This window comes from Cibotium barometz, chromosome 41 (assembly GCF_041138505.1).
Source record: "Cibotium barometz isolate CiBa-2024 chromosome 41, ASM4113850v1, whole genome shotgun sequence".
Classification (NCBI taxonomy): Eukaryota; Viridiplantae; Streptophyta; class Polypodiopsida; order Cyatheales; family Cibotiaceae; genus Cibotium; species Cibotium barometz.
Genome location: NC_141086.1, coordinates 45781002 through 45801254, shown reverse-complemented (window position 1 = coordinate 45801254; position 20253 = coordinate 45781002). Strand labels below are relative to the sequence as shown.

Here is a 20253-nt window from a genome sequence, read left to right as displayed (position 1 = left end):
GTGGTTAGATACACTATCTCACTATCTTCTCAAGTGATATCATCACCACTCTCCCAAATTCTAAGCACTTGAGAATGGGTCTAGAGGAAAGCTAGTTTGCAGGACATGTCAATTTCCCAGCTTCCTAATGGAAAATGTTATTTGCAAGAAGTGTCAACTGCTCTCTTTTCAAGCCAATGACCATTCAACATCACACTGCCCTCAAACTCTCTATGTAACAAGTCCATAGGGGCTTTCTTGTTGGGAATTTGCCAAGCTCTCAAAACCACAGTTTGTCGACTCACTCTAGACAACACGGTCATAACATGCCTAGTCACCCCATGAGATACACTATCTCTCGATCTTCTCAAGTGATCTCTTCACCACTCTCCCAAATTCTAAGCACATGAGAATGGGTCTAGAGGAAAGCTACTTTGCTGGACGTGTCGATTTCCCAGCTTCCTAATGGAAAATGTTATTTGCAGGAAGTGTCAGCTTCTCTCTATGACCATTCAACATAGCTTCACACAGCCCTCAAACTCTCTATGTAATAAGCCCATAAGAGCTTGCTTGTTGGGAATTTGCCAAGCTCTCAACCATGTAGTTTGTTAACTTGCTATAGACAACACGCCTTTTTCTAAGAGCCCCGTCCCACATGGCTTTTACAGCGCCTATAAGGTGAGTGGGGCGCTATAACATTGGTGCCCATGATAAATTAAAATCAATGCCAGGTATTTGCAAGGAAGTTCATTGCCCTCCATGCTCTACAAATACCTTCCAATTCTACGAGCTTTTTGGCAGATTTCAAGCCCAAGTGGCCGGTTTGCAGGTCAACGTTTCAAGTTTGCAGTTCTTATTGTGGTTGATAAATGTTTGAAAGGTTTGGAAAAAACTTGGCATGCATATTTTCTCTCATGGACAATCTAAATTCTATTTTCCTAAATTCCCGTCATACCGCATTGCTCAGCAAACAATTGTCCACAGCCCAATCTTGCCGCCATACCCCCCACCGGTGTGTAAAGACAACGTGTATCCCACACGGGGACTTGTCCGGCAGGATTTGTTGCTGCCGCTGCTCCTGCTGCTGCTTCTTCCTCCCCTTGGCCTGGTCACAGCCAAGGCTAATCCTTTTCTCTCTGTGAATCCCCCTTTTCCCTCTGTCATTAAGAAACCGTAGCGATCTGCACCAGACAATAGTGTCTACTCATCACAATCGCTTAGGCAATCTTCAAAAGCCTAAACGCTGAGGCATCTCCAAAACCCTAGAAGCAGAAAAACCCTAAAAGAAGAAAATCTTCAAAAAGCATTATTAGACAGTCCATGGCGCGGGCCGGTAGCTCCTCTAAGTTTGTTCCTGTAAATCTAAACAAATCGTATGGTCAGCCACTCCCTCTGTCGAATGGCAGTGCTTTTCCTTCAGCAGGCCTCAGTCGATCGCGTAGTTACGGCAGCAGCCATGGAGGTATGGTCTCCCTTCCTCGCTCTTCTAGGGGTTCTTCTTCTTCCGTTACTGTATCTGCGCCTTCAAGAGCCTCCAAGCTCGCCGTCCCTCGCCCTGTAAACTTGCCCTCCTTGCGTAGAGAGCACGCAGGAAACGATCCCACCGTTGCCCTTGTCGGAAACTCTGGATCGTCTGGTTGGACTAAACAGGCCGGCGAGGAAACCCTAGACTCGGCAGCAGCAAGATCTGATGCCCTAACCTCAGATTCAACATGGGGCAATCCTCCTGTTTTTCAAGGAAAGAGTGCCTCTGTGCCGGATGGTGCTAATCAGAATGTAGGAAGGCCATTTGTGTACACTCCCCCAGGTTCCCGCATCGCAATCACACATGGTATTCCTGCCCCCGTGCACCTTTCACCAGTTGAGAAAGCAGTTGTATTCAGAGGGGAAGACTTTCCTACCCTCCAGGCTGCAGCTGCTCCCCCTTCTCCCTCGGTACCTCCTCAGCAACGCCAGAGAGATTTGCAACAGAGGCAGCGGGATAAACTGTTCGAGGTTCGAGATCAGCAAAAGAAGATGCAGCAACTCTCGCAGCAGCAAAATACAGCAGGTGTTGCCCCGCATTCAGAACACCTGTCAGATCCACAGCTTCAACCTGCACAACCCATTATTCGCCCGCAAGGAAGGGGGGCCTTATCAGAACAGGCTGACAGTCGAGCTGAGAGAGCAGGTGGTCATTCTCGTGGACCTTCTCCCTTGATAAGACTATCTCATACGTCCAATTGGGCGGATGATGAGCGAGAGACTTTATCAAGCTTTCGACCACAGGAAAGGGCTCAGTCTGACTGGGTAGAACCAAGTGATGGCTATCGCTTTGAGGACAGTTGGGCGGCGGATCACAAGGGTGATATGGATTTCAGGCGGCCTACATCTAGAAATGGCTATTTGGGCAGGAATGATGCAGATTCTGTAATGCATTCTGGCTCTGTCTCTAAAGATGGGTATGGTAAAGAGGGGGATTTTAAAAATGGCTTTGCCAATGGTGGTAGATTTGAGACAGATTACAAGGGAGATACTGACAGATTGAGCAGTAGTCTAGGAAGAAATGAGTTTTTGAAGAGAGGGTGGAGCTTTTCTGCAACTGAGTCAAACTACAACAGAGCTACTAGGTTTGGCAACAGTGGCAATGGACGGGAGAGAGACACAAATGATAGGGTGTTCTTCAGAGACGGTAACATGCTTAGACATGATGCTTCTGGCTGGGACATGTCTAGCCGAGATGTGGGGCAGGGGCAGGAATATAGGTTTGGGAAGGATCCTTTTCTTGGCAAGCAGGGACTCAGTGGAGGTCGTGTCTCACAAGGGGATAGGAATGGAAGGGGAAATAGCTTTTTGTATGGTGGATCTGATGCTTCTATTCTAAGAAGATCCCACTCTGGTACCACAGGTAGGCAAGATCAGATTGGATTGGATTATGGGAGGGAGAAAAAAGCAAGTTTTTTTCATGGGCAGCTACATGCTGAGGATCCTTTCCTGGGGGATGTGATCAGTGCTAGAGCTGGTTCATTTTTTGGCACTTTTGGACTGAATGCCAAGGGTTCAAAGCAAAAGAAGGACACTTCCAAAGACGATGATCTGCAAGATCCAGCGAGGGAGTCTTTTGAAGCAGAGTTGGAGAGGGTCCAGAAGATGCTGGAGCAGGAACGCCAAAGGGCGGTTGAAGAACGGGAAAGGGCCATTGAGCTTGCAAGGAAGGAGCAGGAAGAGCAGGAAAGGCTTGCTAGAGAAGAAGAACAGCTGTGTCTAAAGCTAGAGGAAGAGGCAAGGGAGGCTGCTTCTAGAGCGCACAGAGAGGCAGAAGAAGCAGCAATAAAAAATGAAGAAGTGCGTAGGGCTAGGGAGGATGAGAAGCACATGATTGCATTGGAGGAAGAAAGGAGGAAAGAGGCGGCAAGGAGGAAATTATTGGAGCTTGAAGAGCGTATGGCGAAGCGTGAGTCTGAGAGAAGACAAGATGAGGCTTTGCAGAAGGAGAGAGGTTATACAGTGAAATTAGTAACAGAAGATGTGAGCATGCAGTCCCATGACAACAGGAGGAGGAACAGTGAAATGGATAGGGAATACCAAGGAAATTTTGTACTTAGCTCTGGCAAGGTGGAACAAGATGATGATGAATGTGCTTCTTTTAGGGTAGGGTTGCCTGCAGAGCCATCTTCCCTCTCAAGTCTCTTAAAATTCCCTTCATCGTCACCCTCTACGAAGGAAGGGCATGGTTTTTCAACAGAAGGAACTAGGTCTGTTCAGATGTGGAAAAGAGAGGGCCTTGACAGCGGGCAGCATCGACTTCGCTCAGTGCAGAAAGGTTCACCAAAAAGTTCACATCCTCAGGATGATCTTCCTCGGCTGGATCGTGAGCAGCAACAGAGGGGGGCTTCTTTCAGGAACTTGAACTTGGGAGCACCTAGGAATTTAATATTAACAGACACACATGATAAAGTAACTTTTGACAATCCCAATGGCAGAGATGCAGGAAACTGGTGGGGTAAGGACAGTCCTAGCAGGTCACAACTCCCACTTGCACCCTGCCTTCATGGTGCAGATGCTGCCGATCATGTCTCTTTTGGCCGTCATCGTCAATCTTTACCCAAACAACCTCGGGTGCTGCCGCCACCTCCTGGGCAGGCAACCTTACGTAAGCAGACCTTCCAGCCTGATGACAAAAAGTCTGTAGCCTCTGTCACTGGCAGGGATGATTCTGAAGTGGCACCTAAATCAAGAGAAAATTTTACTCTTAGAACAGGTTGTGAGGTCGATGTATGCCACGAGACTGGTAATGAGGACAGCGTGCTCATTGATGCACAGGTTTCTAAGCAGTTTGACTCTGTTCTATCTGAAGAGCTGGTGCTATCTGATGCTGGTTCACAGTTCTCTGATGATACAGTTGAAGATGCATTGACTCCTGCTATTCAACCTTATCAGGAGCAAGATTTACATTCAGATGTGGTCTCAGAGACTTACTCTGAAGAAGAGGTTGATGAGATATCTGATCTGACTGAGGCTCAAGAAAGTTCAGAAGAGGTTGAGACCCAGATGCCAGTGAATTCGCAGGTGTCTAAGGGAGGAGAGCCAACAGACAACAGAGCAGAGGGGATTGCACAAGCAAGGAAAGATCATATGCATGACGGCCTTCGAGTGCAGGATGAAGTAGAGGAAGAAGAACCCCAAGTTGTCGATGAGGAAGACAAGGTTATTGAGGAGGAAGACAATGTTATTGAAGAGGACGAGAATGGTGGAAAGGATGCTACAAGCAGGTACTTGGTGGAAGATCTTGCAGTTGTCAACACAGAAAATCAGACACTCGAGGATGGAGAAGATGATTGTGCCTTAGCAGAGACTGAAAAGCCTGCTGATTTACAACGAGAGGATGCAACCATATTTATTCCCAAGGATGGACAACCACCATCAGATGGGGATTCCAAGGACTTGGCTTCAGAGAAAGTAGTACAAGACCAGGTTGTGCAGCCCCTCCTTCACCAAACTCCATTTTTATCCGTAAAAGCAATGGATGCTGCACAGATGGGACGTTCAGAAGGTTTAAGTTCCAGACAGTCATTAGTGCAACAGTTTCAGCAGCCTTTCTCATTCATGGCAGTGCCGCTTCCTCAGTCAAGCACCCTAAATAATGTGACTGCAAATCCATCTATGTTATCTTCTGTGCATGGCCTTCAAAATCAGCATGAGCTGCCCTTTCACCTACAGTTGGGTCTACTCCCTAGTATGCCTCTTATGCCTAATGCAATCCAAATTGGCTCAATACAGATGCCACTACATATACACCCACAGATTCCTCAGCTTGCTCATGTGCATGGTCAACAGGCTTCTGTCTTCCAGTTTGGGCAGATTGGTCATTCGGTTCCCATAAGTCAGCCTTCACCGATGATGCAATCAGCTGTGCAGATACACCATCCATTAGGGCAGGGCATCTTGCCCCAGCACCACCAGTCACAAGCTGAACCTTGTAATGTTAGAGATACTGCGAATGGTTTGGTGAATTCTGAGCAACTTCCCAAGATGGGAGAAGATGACGCTGTGCAGAATGCTACAGAATCATCTGCAGGTTACAATCCTGCTGTGGACAGATTTGTGGAGATTAATCAGTTGGCTTCAAGAAGCAGTGGAGGTTCTCCATCTAAGGTTGAGTGGAAAGATCAGGTTCCTTTTGTGGTGCCAGAAGCAAAAGCTGCAGCTGACCCTGTGTCAAAGCCTGGTATTTCTGCGGATCAGGCTGGCCAAAAAACGTCTATCGAAGACAAGTTTGGATCCCCCTATGGAGGCAGGCTTGGTGATAGTAGCCAGGCTGATCATGCTTGGTCTGGTGGTAGACCTTCTCGTGGAAGGAGGAGGAATAATGGCCCTCGGTACCATGGTATTTTGGGACGGGGCCGAGGAAGATTTTATGCTGGGCAGAATTATGGGTATCAAGCTCCCCATTTGGCAACAGAAACTTGGCCTGAAACTGGAACTCAAGGAGGGGCTCGAGGCAAGATGTTTCGAAGGAATTTTCGCCGAGTCGAATACAAAGTACGTGATCCTTTGCCACCTTTCGATGGGGAGTCAGGGGCTGCAGAAATGCCCCAAGCTTTAGATCTGGGCCTTTCCAACATGGAGGAAACCAAAGAAAGTGGAGGGTATAGGTATGTAAAGAGGGAGACAGGGAGCCAGTCCAGAAGTCGTGGTGATGAGAATAGGCTAAATCTTCGTGCTGAATTGCGTCCCATGCAGCCTGCAGCAAAGGGAGACCAGCCTGTTGGTCAAAATAGGCTTGCAATTTCTTCTGGAACTAAGGGCCTTCTGAGGAAGTATGAAGCTGACAGTGCTGGAGATGCTCCTTTGAGGACTGGTGTGGTTTGTGTTTTTGAGCAGCCAGGAATAGAAACACAAAACGATAAAGATGATTTCATTAAAGTGAGGTCAAAGCGTCAGTTGCTTCGAGAGCAACGGGAGCAGCGCGAGAAAGAGAGTAAGGCAAAATCAATGGAGTTTGGGGTATGCTTTTTGGCACCATTGATTTATCCTCTTTGAAGTTCTTTAAGTATTGAATGTTGGTAGAAAAAAATATTGTCACGTTCTCTGATTGCTTGTTGTGTTATTGGTGTTGGAATCGGCAATAATGATTCTTCAATTGAAGGCAAGAGAGCAGGCTGCCAAGAAGCAGCAGAGATCATCTGCGAAGGCTGGGCTACCCACTGTGGCGAGAGGAGTCAGTTCAAGTAAGAACAGTGGAAAGAGGAGGCCTGCGCTCAGTACTGAAACTGCTGCTACCGAGGGTAGGATTGCTATGCGAAGCCTTCCTACTGGAGCGGGTACTGCTTTGCCTCGAACCTCTGTCACCACTTCAACCCGGGTTCTTTCTCCAATGGTGGGCGCAGCAGCAACAAACGCCTCATCCGGTGCTTTTCTCAGAAGAATCTCAACCTCCCCAAAGTGAGTGGCACAGCTTGAGTAACAATCTTTTTGTATAAGCAGTAGCTGGTATGTTGGTTCTATGAATGGTTGTTTTTGTTTTGGATATATGAAGGCCTGGACAATCTACTTCAGCTTCAAATGTTGTCCATGTGGAGTCTGGAAATTTGGCTGGTTCTGCACATGACAGTCACAGCAGTGAGCAATCAACAACTGCTGCTTGGGGTGGGCAACGGTCCAATCAAGAAGTGAGAACATGCACTTAAAAGTTACACTATGTATTCTGTTTTGCTTTCAATTTTTTACAACCAAGTCTCATCCTGGAACAGGTTGTCAGCTTCACGCAGATCCAGCTCGAAGAGGCTCTGAAACCGTTTCGACTTGAAGGGCCCTCCCCAGAGTCGGTACTAATGTCTGAGAGGGCTATAATAGCGTTGGAACCAGGGATACCTTGTACTTCATTTGAGAAGGCAGCTGCTCCAGTTAAAGCTCCAGGGCCCATAAGCTCCCTGTTGGCTGGAGAGAAAATCCAGTTTGGTGGGTGTTTTTTTTTCATTTCAGTCCCCCCCTTTCCCCTTCCTCTCAATCAATACATCCCTGCTACATCAGAGTGTGATACTTCTTTCGACATATGGTTTACAGGTGCTGTAACCTCCCCAACTCTTAATCCCTCAAGCAGTCATCCTCCATCTCCGCTGTCTGTCGTACGAGCCGGTTCACCACTGGGTCTTAGATCAGATGCATCTCACATTCCTAGCCACTCGAATAGACATGTGACAAACTTTTCAGAATTAGATGGGAATGTTACCTTTACATCTAAAGGGAAGCGTGCAGGCAGAGATGATGGCTTTCAAGGTAAAATTGTTGATTTAGAGGCAGAAGCAGAAGCTGCTGCATCTGCTGTTGCAGCAGCTGCCATCAGCAGTGAAGATCTTATTGAAACTCATTCTAACACAAGGGTTTCTGTTCTCAATGGTGGAGGAACTGCAGTGGTGGTTGGAAGCAATGCTGATGCCATTACTAAATCCTCTGGTAAGTGCATTCTGCTGTTGAACTGTTGGTCTATCTTGGTAGCTGTCACTAGCTCTCATTGTTAAGCTTGCATGACTTGCAAGAAATCTTGTTATGTGTAAGTGTAATCAGTAAAGTCTGGCTGTTGTTTTTGATTTTCCAGGATTACCTGTGACAAGGCCAATGATCATCCAAACCCCAAACAATGCCCCAATGGACAATTCTATTGCTGTAGCTCTTCCTGCCGATCTCTCCATTGAAACACCTCCAACATTATTTCAAGGCTCTTCAATCAGCCTTCCTGCCTCCTCAGGAGTTATGTTACAATCTTTACCAGGTGGGGCTCCGTTTCCTTGCTTGGAGATGGGTCCTATGCTAGGAGGACCGATTTTTACCTTTGGCCCACGTGAAGATGCATCCTTGGCTTCCTTGGAGCCTGGAATTGCAGGATGGCAACAGAGGCATTTAGGTACTCCTGACTCCTTCTATGGTGCACCGCCTTTTATGAGTCCAGCAGGACTCCCTAGCATCCAAGGGCACCCTCACATGCTGCTCTATGCCAATCCTTATACACCAGTAGGGCAGTTTGGGCAGCTTGGTTTGAGCTTCATGGGGGCCGCTTATCATCCATCTGGCAAGCAACCTGATTGGACGCATATGCCCTTGCCATTGTCAGCTTCAGGAGCTTTGGGTCTGAATGATGGGGATATAAGTGCTGGATCAAATGGGATGATGGCTTCTCAGCCTACCAATGGGGCTTCCAGTCCAAGTCCAGCCCAGCTGACTCCAATGGCAGGATCTTCTGTGATGCCAGTTGCTGCACCACTAAATCTCTTTGATACTGGTTTGTCTGCTCCTTTCCAGGTAGTGTATTCTTCATATCATTGTTTCCAGACTGATTAAAAGGTTAAATTGTCTCATATGGCCATATGTTTTGTTCCTGAATTATCACATCTTATATGTGTCCTATTTAGAGGGTTTGATGCAGGGAAACCAAATGGTGGGTAAGAGCTTGAAAGCCCAAACATGGTCTTTTTTCTAATAGGTTCTGAGCATGAGGGCTGACCTGCAGGCTTTTAAAGCTTTTTTTAGTGATGGAAGGTCTTTAACACCAGATATTGAGCCTCTGACAGCAAGAGATCAACCACATTATCTGTCTAGATTTGACCCGATTTCACACACAGCTGTCCCTGCCACTGCTCTCCACAAAGCTCCAGTTCCATAGAACATTTTTTGTGAGTCACTGCAATGATCTCTATAGTGGAGAATGCTTACACACCAACTTTTTTAGTGATGGAAGGTCTTTAACACCAGATATCGAGCCTCTGACAGCAAGAGATACCACATTATCTGTCTAGATTCGACCCGATTTCACACACAGCTGTCCCTGCCACTGCTCTCCACAGAGCTCCAGTTCCATAGAACATTTTTTTGTGAGTCACTGCAATGATCTCTATAGTGGAGAATGCTTACACTCCAAAGCCCACCGTGATGCATCTTAGAGAAACTTCTGATTTTAAGTTGTTTGCATATGGTTCAAATGAGAATAATGTAAAATGTCTTCATAAACTCCATGATTTGAGTTTTTAGCATGCCTTTCTAATAAAGAGGAAAAGAGATGGCAGCAAGAGGTGCACCTGTACGCTAAAACAAATCTCTTCCTCTGAAAAACAACTACCTTCCAAAGATCTAAAGTTTCTAGTATTTTTGCCTGAAACAATTATGAATGCTGCCAAGATGGAACCAATTGAGTACATGGAGACTGAAAATGCAACAAAAAAGAGCAGAGATCATAGTCACAGGAAACGGGAATTTCAGTCCCTAGAAACGCGTTTCTCCGTTTCAGGACCCCATCTGTTTCCATGGCCGTTTCTCAATTCCCAAGTGATATTGTCACAGGAAATGGCTGTTTCCACCCCTAAAAACTAGTTTCCCCTTTTCGATTCCTCAAACGTTTCCGTTCCCGTTTCTCGTTTCTGGTGACTATGGCAGAGATATTGATTATGAAAAATGGCCTTAAGGGTATCCTCCCATCTCCTTCATATTAAAACGGGGAGAGCAGAGGGCGTACTATGGGAGGAGCACATATGTAGATTATGCACATTGGGGGGGTTAGAGATAGAGAAGCACTACCTTTCAGATGCCCATCATGTTATGAGATATGGGGGGAGATTCTACTGCCTGTTGAGAGATGATTTTGGCCTTTGTCGCGAGTAATGCATTACACAGAACAGAGATGCATGGATCTTTTCTTGCTAGGGATGTGCCACCATTGAGAAACTCAGGTGAGGATACAGGCCGGGATGCATCCACTACATGACATCACCCAGATCACCATCATTGATTTCTTTGGTCCTCACCCGGTGACGACTAGCACTCCGAGGGGACAGCCAGCTCTTGGGAGCCCCTGTGTGAAAATATTCCCAATATTTACCCAGCCCAAAAAGGGCCGCTTCTTTACTGGACAACTTCCATGATTGGCCGACCAAATAAAAAAACCTTATATAAATATAAGGGTCTCGACTTGCTTTCGTCCACCATCAACCCACGAGAAATCCTTGGCACCTTGCAATCTTCACGCTGTGCGTTTCATCGCACAATTTGCCTTGCCATCTACTGCTGGTTTTGCCGCTGCCTACAGCAAGCTCGCAGGTCCTCTTGCAGCGTTAAACCACTGCTGGTATCGCCCGCCTACAGCAGGTTCGCAGGTCCTCTTGCAGCGTTAAACCACTGCTGGTATCGCCTGCCTACAGCAGGTTCGAAGGTTCTCTTGCAGCGTTAAAACCACTGCTGGTATTGCCCGCCTACAGCAGGCAGCGTTAACTGCTGCAGGTTTTGGCTGCCTACATTAGCCTCACCACAGTCTTTTTCGCCGCCTACATCAGCAGCCTTACTTGAGGCTCCCATCAGTCTTATATCAGGCTCGTTTTCAACGCTTTCATCAGGGTCACTCCAGCCCTGCTATCTGCGTTTTATGGGACAGCAGCTCTCTCTGCTTATTCGGAGTCTCACATAGAACTCCTTGTACTAACTCCTTGTACTGGACTTCATCTTTTATATTCACATCACCATTGCATGCTGTGTGTTTACTCTGATCTTTCATATATTTGGTCCTTTGGTTTCTTTTGTCCTCACATGGTATCAGAGCGATTGTGAGCAAAGGGATCGAAGACCTAGAAAGTACACACCATGGATCGTCTACCCTCGATTCTGGAGGATCAGCTTTTCATACCAGATACTGACTCCCCATATTCCGATTTAGATCACACAGAGGATGGAACTCCTCATTCACTGGAGAGCCTTGTTCGAGGTCTTTCTTTGGGAGACCACCAGCCTACTTTTACCCACTCACCCTCTTCACGCTTGGCGTATGGTTTTTCTTCTCCGAGCTTATCAGCCATCACTTCCAGAGGAGGATACATGCCCACAGCTAGTGTGCCAGTATTGGACCAAGGTATTCAGTCTCAACTGGAGAGCTCTGCTTCTCATTCTAGCCGACACTGGACTTCAGTACAGGACTCTTTCTCAGGAAGGACATGTACCGCCTCGATCGTTCGGAGATCCATCATCTTCCCTGTCGGTGACCGTGTCAGGTTCGTATGTGCCTATTAGTACGTATGTTCCTAACTCTGCATGGGTATCTTCTTCAACAAACGATACCATCAACTACCCTCGATTCCTGGCATTTTGTGAACCCTAATAGAGGAGGGTCTAGGAGTATAACTCACTCTCCGACTTCCGGTGTTCAAGGAGGTAACACTGTTTTCTTCTCTGGTTCACTTTCTGTTCCAACTCCTAATGTGTTACGGAATACTGTCCAAATTCAAACTCAAAACCCTCCCTCCCAACCCATACCTCTTCCTACTAGTGTTGGCATGCAGTCATCACTGCATGCCCCTCTTTTGGGTCCTGCGTATGGTTTCTACCCATCCCAGTTATCTTTTAACACGACACCCTCTGGCAGTGCGGTCCCACCCAGCATTTCAGGGTATCAGGTGGTTTACCAACCCATCTCTGGTATTGGTGTTTTTCCCAATTATGTGCCCTCTTCAGGTTTCGTACCTCAACCTAGTATTCCTCCTATGCTGAGTACCCAAAACTTACTTCCATCTTATGGAGCACCCTCGATAAGTCCTTCATCCATGCCTGGTCTTGGTGGACTGTCAGGTTTCTCTCCTCAACACTTACACTCTGGATATGGACACCAGCCTTCTTGGACTCCTCCACCATCTTCCTTTCATGTTTCTATGTCTAGAAATGCTTTCAGAGAAAAGACTCGTTTAAATGGGTCTAATTATACAACCTGGGCTAATCTTATGGAACAAGTGTTCACATCCCAAGGTTCTTAGGAACCTAGTAAAGGGCCTCGAGCCAAAACCCCACCCTTCTCTAGTACCTCCCGAAGTCATCAGCCATTGGGAGGCTAGAAATGCCACTGCTATAGTGGAGCTCATGCAAGGCCTCTTGCTCGAGTTCCATTCACAACTCCAGCAGTTCCCCTATGTCTCTGATAGATGGGCACACCTCGCAGAGAGAGATGCCGCACGTGATCGTACGCGTCGCATTGATCTTGAGCATCAAATTCAAATTTTCTCTATCAAAGAAGGGGATGACCTGACCATCAAAGTGGGTAAATATCGGCGCCTTAACGCCGAGTTTGCCACCACTAGCTGTGCTAAGTCCTAGGAAGATCAGGTTATCACTCTTCTAAACAAGTTGCCTCCTAGCTTCTTTACTTTTGTCACACAGACCATTAGTTTAGAGCCTATGCCTAACCTATATGAGTGTGAATGCCAACTCTTGCGTCTTTCTAGGTTGTATGACCAATTTCATCCCAAGAAGTCATCCTCTCCCTCCACTCAAGAGGGGGCCCTTGTGTCCAATACAAGCTCTACTCAAAAAGGATAGTAAGGGAAAGGGAACGGCAACTTAGGAAATCAAGGCAAATCTACCGGCAATCATCTTGATTTCAAAAATCCTGCCCCCACACCCATTCCCTACTGGCAAAATATTCCCAAAAAGAATAGATTTTGCACTTCTTGCCAAATACCTAGCCATGTTGATGATGAGTGTTAAACAAGGACAATAGAGGCACCAACTCCACCTCCACTACCTCCACCCGCCAAAACAACCAAAGTGGTAGCAATGCCCCAAATTGGCGATCCAGAGGGGGTGGCTGTTGAAATATATAAGTGAATAGGGTGTGCGCGGGAACAAGATCTTAGCAAGAGGTTGTAAAAGAGAATCTGTAAATGTGAGAGAAGCTGTGAAAAGGTGAGAAGTATCTGCTGGGAGAGAATAAAGGGTAGCATGAGAAGATTTAGGAGTTGTGGAGATATTCTGGGAAGAGGTGGAGAGAATCAAGCAAAAGAGGTGGAGTGAATCAAGGAGAGATCAGTGGGATTAGATGCTTGGATGTAAACTCTATAAATTGAGGCATTGGCCTAATGAGAATTTGTTGGTTTTTGATTATTCATGCCTACATTAAGCAATCAGTTAATTGCTCACTAATCATATCTTAATTATCGTCTAATCTCTTTTCTAATGATGTTGATTCTAGCATTTGATCCACCATAGCTCATCACATTGTTGCAAATTTACAATGGTATTAGAGCCTAGCCTAGAATCCATCAAATTTATGAGCCCATTATCTTGCTAATTATCTAGCTAATCAAGATTAGTAGATAATCAAGTTTTACCTCTTCTTTTCAAAGAGCTTCTGTACCCCCAGCTGTTGGAGGGGCTTGATCTCCCTCCAGGCTTAACAATAGTCTCCAAGCTTTTAGCCACACATAGCCACAAGTCCCATGCTCCAGCCCATCAAAGAGATTCGCTAAACCGCCTTCTACAACAGCTGCAAATCGCGAATTTGCTGGTGCCTTTTTTCTGAAGAAGAGAACTGGAGATCTTGTCTGCACCAGAAGACATTGCTCTAAATTCCTCTTGGTCCTAGGGGTTTTCAAGGGTGCTCTACAAGCTGGTGAAGACAGTTTTTGATTTCATCAAGTCTACAGTGAGATCCAAGGTCTCCATCAAATCTGCAGGTGACTTTGGTAAAACAGAGATAAAGCATTCAATGTTTGGTCAAATCTTGTGTTTCTTGGCTTAATCCTCTACTAGACTAATTGCTATTGATGGCCTTTGGCCTTGAAAGGATTTGAGCTCATTTGAACTCTAAGGCCCCAGATCTGGACTCCTCACATACTCTGTTTTTTGCACACAAAACAGAGGATTAATTTGCTAATTAGTGATTAATCAATACTAATCACTGTATTTTGGTACAATTGAGGGTTCAAATTAACCATTGGGTATCTGATATAGATTCCTATAACTTCAGATTGCAATTCGGAGATGGTTTGATACTCTAACCATTCAGTACAGATTTGTTACCCTTGGTTTAATGTAATTTTTGGTGAATTTATGCTGATAAATCTGTTGTAATCATCACCTAAACACCAGATTGAGTTGTAAAAGGGTAGACACTGTCCTTGAATCTTGAAATTGGATCAAGAGGTAAGACCCCCTTCACATCATCATGAGTACGGCACAAGAGGTAGCCAAATTTAATGGGGAGCAGGTTTATACATGGCAGACAAAAACCATGTATCTGCTCATGAGGAAAAATCTGTGGGGGCTAGTTGAGGGAAGAGATGAATGCCCAGAGGTGAGAGGGAAAAATGAGTGGAAAAGCAGGAATGAGAAAGCATTAGGACTTATCGCACTCAGTTTAAATGATGAAATCATTCATCACATCACAGGGATACAATGGGCAAAAGATGCATGGAAATCATTTGTACCTTGAAATTCATGAAATAGAGTACCTTATTGCTCATGAGGAAAAATCTGTGGGGGCTAGTTGAGGGAAGAAATGAATACCCAGAGGTGAGGAGAAAATGAGTGGAAGAGCAAGAATGAGAAAGCATTAGGACTTATCGCACTCAGTTTAAATGATGAAATCATTCATCACATCATAGGGATACAATGGGCAAAAGATGCATGGGATGAACTCAATAAATTATTTGTACCTTGAAATTCATGAAATAGAGTACCTTATGTGATATCAATGGCCATATAACACCAAATCATGGCGAATGTTGCAAGCAATCACCAAAAACCATTAGGTGTAGCCGACTGTTCGCGCAGCATCGTGGAGGAGAGAAAAATGCAATCGGCAGCCGTTTTGTAGCATTGAGCCATCAAATCAATGCTCAAGGTCTCACGATTCCTATGAATGTTGCTGTAAATCCACCCTAATTTCAAAAATGTGAGAGGGAAGAAGGGGAAGAAGAAGAGCAGGTCCAAAGTTTGTCCACTCCGCCTCCCACAAAATTAGATTCATTGCCTCAAATTTGGTCCAATTTTTTATTAAATGCTTCTAAATATGTAAGAATTGATCACCGTTTTGGCCATAGCCTCCAAGCTTGAAGCAATTCCTTGTTAGAATCAAGTTTTCCAAGAAGATTTGGAGAGAAATCAAGAAAATCAAGAAAACTTAAGAAAATGCTAGAAATGGATCAAAGGCATGAGCCTTGATATCAATGAAAGAAAGGAGGAAGGAGATGACTCGTTAACATGGAGTCGGGAACACGGGAAATCGTTTACATGTGTCACGTGCATCCCGCACTTGGATGCCACGTAGACATTCTGTACAGAAGGTGCAGGACCTGGGATGGTGAACTGGTCCCATGTGAGCCCAGTCCGGGACGAGTCAGCCAGGGATCCATCTTAGTCGTCCGAGGTCAGGTGTGCATTGTCCTGCACATGAGTCCAAGGTCAGGTGTGCACTATCCTGCACATGAAGCAGTGCCAGTCCGCGCTGTGAGTCTCCCTCTGGAATGATGTCAGATGTGCTGTGTATCTGGTTTGCAACTGGATGCCAGGCCTCTGTAGGCATGTAGGGTTGCATGTAGAGATGGGGCCAGCCCATAGGGCTACCCCAGTGAGAAGAACTTGCACTTGCACTTGTAGTATGGGCATGGGGGAGGTGTAGAACCACCCCCAAGGGGCCAGGAGAGCCCAAGATTTGCCCACCAGCCAAGGCATGGGCTGGAGGGGCTGTCGGCCAGCTGTACTGCTGCTGGACAGGCAGCCGACTGGGTCAGAAGCCCTAATCAGCAGGTAGGCCAGGTGTAGGGGCAGTCCCACACCTCTGCGCAGCATGCCCAGCAGCCAGGATGCTGCCCCAGAAGCATGCGCAGGCTGGACAGCAAGGTATATAGTGTGAAAACACTTTATTAATAAAACTCAGTCGTGGAGCTCCCTGAAGCCAGCCGACTGGATGCTATGAAGAGTATAAATACCCCAGCCCATAATCCATGAAGGCATCTCATAATTCACCAAGTGCTCCAAGCAAACAAGGGCCAGGACAGCCAAGAACATTGCTAAAGCAAAGGGGTGAAGGACTGAAGGTCAAGGGCAGGTTTTCCAGCCAAGAAAAGGTCAAGTACTTTGTATTTGTTTTCAGATTTACATCATTCTAATAAAGCAAATACACCATCCGTGGTGGGGGCCCTACAGAGGGTAATTGGGACCCAATACTGTGTCCTCTCCATCTCCCCCTTCTCTCTCTATTTTCTGCACATCGTCTTTCAGTTTGTGCGTTAATTCCGTCGCGAAAAGAGTGCTGATTTCTGAGTTTTGAAGTACCGATCCTTCTCCGAAGCTTCCGCATATGACAACATGGTACAATGTCCATGAGCCCTATGCCTAATATAGCCCAAGGCTCCCAAAAGTAACATATAAATGACCCTAAGCTCAAGTGCGTAGGTTCCATCCCCCATGTGCATGTGCATGTGCATAGTACATACAGTTGTTCCTTTTGGATACCACCTGGACAACAATCCTCGAGTTCTAGAATGCTCAATTCTGTGCAATGGAATATAAACCTTGAGCATTCTCCTTTGTTCTTGGTTTCTTGGATGTCAAAATACAAAGGCCGGTGATATCTCCTCGGCTTCTTATCAATTGTACTCGTAGTGGCACCCGGTTCATGCACCGCCCAGGAGGTTCGATTCGGTATGGTCTATACGTACGGTATGGTTCCGTACGGTGGTAGTACGGTCGATTGAGATTCGACCGTTTTTTTGCCCATTTTTTGTTCTAACCATTTTTTCAAACTGTTTTGGGCATCGTTTTTTGACTGTTTGGAGAGCCGTTTCTTGGCATTTTTTGGGACTATTTTAGGCTTAGCCCTTGCTGGAGCCTCATTCTATTATCTATATAATATGCCCTCTCCCAATCCCATTCTCAAAAGTGCTCATTGCTCAACCCTACCATTGCTCAAGTCTATCCCTTGAGCTCTCCTTTAAGGCTCAACATTCTAAATTTCTATGTTTTGGGTAAGTTGTAAGTTGTAACTTCTCTAAATTTTGCATCTATATTTATATTTTAAAGTATTTTTTAAATGTCCAATGTATTTTTATTTTCAAAATTTAGCGGTGCGTTTTGAGACCGTATTTGAACGTACAATATCAAATCAAACTTTTCCTACTTGATAACTATGGTTGTACTCAGCTGAAAAACTTCTTAATATCCTTGTAAAACCTCTGAGTAGTTCTCATCCACTCACTTTGCATCCATAGTCGAATAATTCTTGAACTTGATAAGGTACTTTCTAGTAATCTTACCATGTGATCCCTGTCTTTTCTTATAAAAGACAATCTGCATTGATTGAAGAACTTCCTCTAGCTCTTCAACTTTTGGTGGATCCTCGTTCACTGGCTCCAAAGGTTTGGGACCCTTATAAGCTTCCTAGGAGAGTCACATGAAAAGCATTGTGAATCCTCCAATGATTGGGTAATGCAACGGGCCCAAATCTAACATCTCAAAAGAAGCCTGTAATTCAGCCTTAAAGGTTGAAATCGTATAAAATGATGACCAACAAATCTTCGAGTCTTCTTGACATAAGAGGGTACTTTCTGCAAACTTATGTGCAACCAAGTGTGCATGTATCTTCTCGTACAATGCTCCGGGAGCCTACTTAAGGCCATACAAAGCTTTCCATAACCTAGACACTTTGGCTTCTTGACCCTAATGAACAAAACCATGAGGCTGAGATACATAGACCTCCTCATGCAAATCATTGTTCAAGAAGACGGTTTTGATGTCCAAGTGATAACTAGCTTGCTTGTTTGTGGAAAAGCTGTTTAGTTGATATGGTATGCCAGTGAGCATTTACCTAACGCAAGGTGTAGTATGTATTTTGCAGGTGTAAGTATTGGTTTTGGTCCAACTTATAAAATTCAGCTGTTTTATAGCTCATGTGAATGGTGCAGGTTAAAACTACAGTAGGCTGCCCTATTTTAAAGGCTTTCATCCGTGATTATGTGATCAGTGGCAAATGATCCGGCACATCTGACATCACTCTTTGAATGTTTTCATCACTCAATAGAAATCGGATAATACAAATGAGGTAGTGGAGATAGCTTCTAGTCATTCCAAGCTTGTACAAGCGAGAATCTTTTGGTATTAAAATACCCGAAGGGGGGGTCGTCCCATCTTTGACCTCGGGTGTTGTGTTTATGATCTTCTGATTGTGTGGTTGAATCTTTCTTGCTTATGTGTGAATAATCAAATCAATGGTTAATTGTCCGGAGATACAGACTCGCTGTTACAGTTGCCTTGCAGTTCAGGCATTTACAAATGATATTCTGCTCATTTTGAACTTCTGGCTCATATAATGCCCGTCAAGTCTCCATAAACTTCCGATCTGCTTATGCCCGGGAAATCAATCCTCAAACAGATGCCAGGAAGTGCTCGTGGGCTTGTCTTCTCGGCTTTGCTCTTATCTTTGTCTTGGTTGCCTGTGTGTGTGAGGGAGAATCTTCAAACAGATGCCACGAAGTGCTCGTGGGCTTGTCTTCTTGGCTTTGCTCTTACCTTTGCCTTGGTTGCCTGTGTGTGTGTGTTTGTGTGTGTGTGTGTGTGTGTGTGTGTGTGAGAGAGAGAGAGAGAGAGAGAGAGAGAGAGAGAGAGATTTTTGAATTGTTTGTAGATTCCGCACATGGATGGATCGGTGCAGTCCAATTGGTCCAAAGCACCCGCCCCACCCGTTCACAATGTACCCATCTCAGGACCAGCTCCATCACTTCAGAATGTGCCTACTTCAGGACCAGCTTTGGGCCTCAACATGCTGCCTCATCACTCAAGGACCCTTTCTAACCAGCTAGGGAACTTGCCTCACTTTATGGATGTGAGCAGTGGCTTGCATCAGCTACCTGTTTCAAAGCCTGTAACAAGCAGCTCTTTTTCATCTGCTGATGCTGGTGCACAATTTCCAGACGAATTGGGCCTTGCAGATCCTACACCATCAGGAAAAGCCTTTTTAAGTGATGCTGGTGGGCCGTTGTCAGACACAGGACATGCCAGTAGCTCAGCTTCAGTAGGAATTTCGGGTATTAAGCTGCAACGAGGTCGTCGCCTCTCTCGGAGCTCTCAAGGACATTTGACTGGTGCAAGCAGTAGCAGGAATGGGGAATTGGTTTTTGGCACAAGCTCTCAAGGTGAGAGAAGAAGTGGTTTTGAACCCCTGGAACTTCAAAGTAAGAACCTTGCCCAAATTGGATTTTCCGGCAGTTCCTTGCCATTTGGAGAACAAAGGGCTTCTCAGCAGGGTTTGGCTAGGGGTAGTTTGGGGACTGAATGGTCTGGAAGCAATCACAGGAAGGGAGCCTCTGGACGTACATCTACTGATAGGGGAGGTTCTGGGCTGTCTTTAAAGTTGAAACAGATATATGTTGCCAAACCAGTTGCTGCCTCAAAAAAATTGAGTGCTGCCAGCAGCTGATTCTGGCTACAGTTCATATGACAGATTTAAGGGTTACTGAAGGTTGTTGCATTCTTCAAACCGGGTGAAAAAGGTAATGTGTTTGGTTTAGCATCTCACTGCTAACTGCAGCCTACAGCAGACGGCAATTTCTGACAGTTGGAACTTTATCCCCTTTGTATACTTTGTGATTATGATAGTGTATGGTATCATTCTTTGTCCTGTATGAGGTGCGAAATCTGTAGACTACCCGAGTCCCTAAAGGACCTAGTTGCATTATTAATGTATTCTGTCCCAGCTATTATAGCTTGGTATTTTGGTAATCTCTCTCTCTCTCTCTCTCTCTCTCTCTCTCTCTCTCCGCGTGCAACTTATGGCCTATTTCCTTACCCAGGCCAGTTGCAAAAAAGAGTGTGTGTGTGTTCTCTAACGTTGGAAGATTACGACCCCTAAAATAGTCATTTGATTATGATGGGAAGAGTCCACAGTGTAAATAGTGGTGGACATTTATGTGGTGATAGGGATCGGGTTGGGATAGTGTTTGCTCTTTGATGGCTCCACGTGGTACTAGGTTCTTGCTAGTCTATACAGGATTA

General features: G+C 45.6%; 1 protein-coding gene across 4 annotated transcripts; it reads left to right on the top strand.

The window, feature by feature from the left end:
* Positions 1–985: 985 nt before the first annotated feature.
* LOC147615000 (uncharacterized) lies at positions 986–19980 on the top strand. 4 transcript variants are annotated; one of them, XM_086780282.1, is made up of 8 exons: positions 1004–6465; positions 6608–6903; positions 6998–7130; positions 7212–7419; positions 7525–7737; positions 7873–7914; positions 8057–8757; positions 18914–19980. In XM_086780282.1, exons 1-8 carry the CDS (start codon positions 1300–1302, stop codon positions 19676–19678), a joined length of 7524 nt encoding a protein of 2507 aa, XP_086636408.1. In that variant the 5' UTR covers positions 1004–1299; the 3' UTR covers positions 19679–19980. The 4 variants fall into 4 exon arrangements, with proteins under 4 accessions (XP_086636405.1, XP_086636406.1, XP_086636408.1 ...); XM_086780281.1 differs by having other exon boundaries at positions 18887–19980; XM_086780279.1 differs by having other exon boundaries at positions 986–6465; positions 7525–7914; positions 18887–19980.
* The last annotated feature ends 273 nt before the right edge of the window (positions 19981–20253 follow it).

Bases quoted from the DNA above. Each gene is read 5' to 3' on its own strand.
- LOC147615000 (XM_086780279.1), top strand. From the start codon at position 1,300: ATGGCGCGGGCCGGTAGCTCCTCTAAGTTTGTTCCTGTAAATCTAAAC. The intron at 7,131-7,211 runs GTGAGAACATGC...ATCCTGGAACAG, and splicing joins GGCAACGGTCCAATCAAGAA to GTTGTCAGCTTCACGCAGAT. The intron at 7,420-7,524 runs GTGGGTGTTTTT...TATGGTTTACAG, and splicing joins TGGAGAGAAAATCCAGTTTG to GTGCTGTAACCTCCCCAACT.